Here is a 4,326-nt window from a genome sequence, read left to right as displayed (position 1 = left end):
TCACACACACACTCACACTCACACACACACACACACTCACACACAAACACAAACTTGGTGAAGTGATTTATGTGTCAGTACTTTTTGAACATTTCCAGCACATTTGAACAATACCATGATAATACTGATAACCGTGATAATGTTGGTCACTATGATCGTGATAAGAAATGTTCATACCATTACATCTCCAAGTACGTGTAAAGTGTGTAACGGATGCAGTGAATTAAAGTGTTACTTGCCTCGTGAGCATTTGTGTCCAGGAACAGATGTGAGAGTGTGGTTGTGAATGTGCTGCTGTTGTTGGTCAGGTGATCTCCGCTTGGGCTTCTCCTCTGCTGTCCAAACACAGCGCTCAGATCATCATGCCTCCGCTGCTCAGAGGAGCTCAGGTGCGCCTCATCACCTGTCTGGACATGCGCTGACCAGTGGTCGACCGATACTGGTTTTTTGACAGCCGATGCCGATATCTTGGAAAGCAGGGTGGCCGATATAAAGCCGATATCATTTTATTTGAATTAATATTTTGATTTTTTAAATGGATTTAAAAATAAATGTGTAAAATAAACATACTTTAGATGACAAAGTATTTTTCACAAATTAATACATATTTAATACAAATATAATTAAAAAGGAAGTAAACACTGTAACCAATAGGGCACTCAGTATTCTGGGAAGTTTGTGTGCATTGGGAATCATATTTTTTCAAATAAAGCCATGGTAACACTAATTTTACATGCAACACACAGTGGAAATGACATGAATATAGCAGTGCGCAAATGCATGAAGCGCAGCATAATTTGAGTTGATTGCGCGTCTCCAGTGAAGCTGAATTCTCCTCCTGTCCGCATTCAATTCGAGAACACGCGATCATGCAAAATACAAAAGCACACTTCACAAGATCTTTGAAATTAAATGTTCATTAGTCATTAAAAGACTTGTTTAAATGATATAAATGCATATTTCCTGAATGCTGACGGCAAACGAGAAAGTATTATAATGTTTGCCTTTCTATTACTAATAATATAAAAGCAATCGTTATATACTTTTTTATATACATTTTAATTCCTTTGTTTAACAGTTCTATCTGATTATTAGACAGACTTCTATCCGTATTAGACAACTGTTTGTCTAATTGACTGAGAATGTGCCGTTTTCAGCGCCGTCAAAATAAAAGTCCTGTCTTGAACACATCGGCCAAACAGAAGAACGTATCAGCTGACGCCGATATTTGAAAAATGCCAAATATCGGCCGATATATCGGTTGACCACTTATATATGTCTCTTGCACTGCAGTCGATCTTGGTGTCGCCGCTGCAGGTCTCCAGCCTCAGACAGCAGCAGAACTCCTCAGGGCCTCCTCCGCTGCTCCTCGCTCCCAGAGCCACGGTGAGCAGCATCCCGGGACACAAGATCATCCAGCCCGGCCTCATACGCATGACCTCCATCCCCAGCACAGGCCTGCTTCTCAGCATCAGCCAGGTGTGTGACGGCTGTCCATGGAGAACTCTCTAGTGCTTCACACTGAACACTAGGGCTGGGACGATGAATCGATGCATCACGATTTGAGGATCGATTCTGAGGTTATCAGAATGCATTGCGATTCTCTCTGTAATTGATTCTGAGCTTAGATTTTAACAGCAGATGGCACTCTAGGCTAGTTTTTAACTGCACACTTAAATGCTCACGAACAGTGTTGGGGAAAGGTACTTTTAAAAGTAATGCATTACAATATTGCATTACTCCCTAAAAAAGTAACTAACTACGTTACTTTTTATGGAAAGTAATGCGTTACATTACTTTTGAGGTACTGTTTAAGTCTGAGCAGGGCTTGCTTGTTTGTTTTTAATATAAAAAAGTTATTTTACAAACGTAAAAGCCCTTTCACAATAAAAGTGAAATGAATGCGCCTCAGGCTGAAGAAAATGTAAATTCACGTCTGTACAGTAGAGGGCGCAGCTCAAACACATCTCATGAAGAATATGACGCAGGAGAAGAAAGTTCAACACTATTCAGCAATAACTAAAATGAAACAAGTGTAATTTTTGCTTATTAGTATGGTATTCATTATTAGTTGAATTTCTTAGATGCCATCTTGTAATTATGATAATTACGACAAGATAATCGTGGCATTTTATTAAATATCCATTTACTAGGTGCTCCACATAATCAGTTATAACAGTATTATAATAAAGTTAATATGTGACCCTGGAGCACAAAACCAGTCATAAGGGTCAGTTTTTTGAAATTTAGATTTATACATCACCTGAAAACCGAATAAATAAGCTTTCCATTGATTTTAGGATAGGACTGAAATTGTTTGTTAGGATAGGACAATATTTGGCCGAGATACAACTATTTGAAAATCTGGAATCTGAGGGTGCAAAAAAATCTAAATATTGAGAAAATCATCTTTAAAGTTGTCCAAATTAAGTTCTTAGCAATGCATATTACTAATCAAAAATTAAGTTTTGATATATTTACGGTAGGAAATTTACAAAATATCTTCATGGAACATGATCTTTACTTAATATCCTAATGATTTTTGGCATAAAAGAAAAATCTATAATTTTGACCCATACAATGTATTGTTGGCTATTGCTACAAATATACCTCTGCTACTTAAGACTGCTTTTGTGCTCCAGGGTCTCATATATCCCTAAGTCACTGACTGAAGTCTGGGTCAGGCGTGTCGAACGCTGGTGAGGCGGCTAAACTAGCGCTGCGCAAACAGCTGGAGAAGACGCTGCTGGAGATCCCTCCGCCCAAACCGTCCTCGCCGCAGCTCACCTTCGTGCCGTCAGCAGCCAGTAACGAGTTCATCTACCTGCTGGGGCTGGAGGAGGTGGTGCAAAACCTGCTGCGGTCTCTGGGCCGAGGTGCGGATCAGCGCCGCAAACAAGCGCTTTACACAGGGTTTCATACAGCAGCTGCACAGAAATAATCAGAAAGAGAAACATGTCAGCACTGCAGTGTTCTTCAGTTAGATAACAATGAGTTTAGCTATAAAACTTCCATTAGGGACTTTAAACAAACATTACAGGAGACGATATAGTGTGATTTTTCAGCTCAATTATTCTCTGTTCTTGTTTGATAGTGTCAAGCTTAATCACCATTAGGGATGTAACGATGAACCACGAGCCGTCAAATATGTGACGATTCAAATCGGTTGAGATGCCAAACAAATCGCGATAGAATTGCAGTAGGAGTTTATATGAATGTATCTCTGAGGGGAACTGACTGTCTTTAGCAATGTTTACGTGGTATTTTCTTTTCATCTTGCTTCTAAACGATACATATTAAAGTAGCGTTCATAAGCGCAGCGCTTGTGTAAATATCCTTCTTTTTATGTAATACTTCATTACTATCATCATTTATTTGTTTGTTTTTGCATTACAGTAAAAACTAAATCTTTATGGCTATTTTTAGAGATATTACGATTAACCGCGAGCTAGTTGAAAATCGATTCAAATATGTGACGATTCAAATCGGTTGAGATGCCAAACAAATCGCGATAGAATTGCAGTAGGAGTTTATATGAATGTATCTCTGAGGGGAACTGACTGTCTTTAGCAATGTTTACGTGGTATTTTCTTTTCATCTTGCTTCTAAACGATACATATTAAAGTAGCGTTCATAAGCGCAGCGCTGCTTTGTTTACAGCGGTAACCAAGGAAACACTGTATCAATAGCTGTCTCATTTAGAAGGCTGCGCCCTCCGGAGGTCACATTCGAAGGCTGCATACGTCATCGAGGCTGTCTCATTTCAGAAAAGCAAGTAGGACATTCCGAAAGCGACCTTCGAATGCGACCATCTTTCACAGGAATTCGGAGGATGCATGAGGTGTATCCTTCGCTGCTACAGATAACCCACAATTCATTGCGTCGCCGTAAACAACCATTGTTAATTTGAAAAATGCCGGCACCAGCAGATGTACACACAAGCGCAGATGTGGTGTTTACAACTTAAATCTTAAATCGCCTCGGTAAAAACGGATAAACTTTGTTTTTAAAATCATCCTCCTTTTTTTTCTCTAACAGATGTCTGCTGTACGTACGCTGCAGCTCCTCAAACATTGAACTAAATAAAACAAGTAAAAGCATTTTTTTTTTTCAAATTACTTTCTAAATTTAGAAATAATTTTCCTTCATTTAAGTAGCATGAGAGCGCAACGATGCTCTAAATGTGTTGGCATAGCAACGTGATACTTCCTGTTTCCTTTTCCGCCTGTCCTACGAAGGCCGTCTCGTTTAATTCTAGGTTGAGGACACTTCGTATATGCTTCCTACAGCGGTAACCCAGGAAACACTGTATCATTGCTGTTCATG

The 4,326-nt window shown here is 39.3% G+C and overlaps 1 protein-coding gene and 1 long non-coding RNA gene across 2 annotated transcripts in view; both read left to right on the top strand.

The window, feature by feature from the left end:
• LOC107655456 (transcriptional repressor p66-alpha-like) overlaps positions 1–4,326 on the top strand; it is a 16,225-nt gene that overhangs the window by 3,590 nt on the left and 8,309 nt on the right. The window contains exons 5-6 of the mRNA XM_016442947.1: positions 309–389; positions 1,294–1,479. Coding sequence (XP_016298433.1) covers positions 309–389; positions 1,294–1,479 — 267 coding nt within the window. The remainder of the gene's footprint in view (positions 1–308; positions 390–1,293; positions 1,480–4,326) is intronic.
• On the top strand, positions 3,112–3,511 carry LOC107655471 (uncharacterized). The gene is made up of 3 exons (XR_001630438.1): positions 3,112–3,140; positions 3,204–3,205; positions 3,453–3,511. It is a non-coding gene; the product is annotated as an uncharacterized LOC107655471 (long non-coding RNA).

The sequence above is a fragment of the Sinocyclocheilus anshuiensis genome, unplaced genomic scaffold (assembly GCF_001515605.1).
Source record: "Sinocyclocheilus anshuiensis isolate Anshui unplaced genomic scaffold, SAMN03320099.WGS_v1.1 scaffold1116, whole genome shotgun sequence".
Lineage (NCBI taxonomy): Eukaryota > Metazoa > Chordata > Actinopteri > Cypriniformes > Cyprinidae > Sinocyclocheilus > Sinocyclocheilus anshuiensis.
This window is presented reverse-complemented; position numbering and strand designations above follow the sequence as displayed.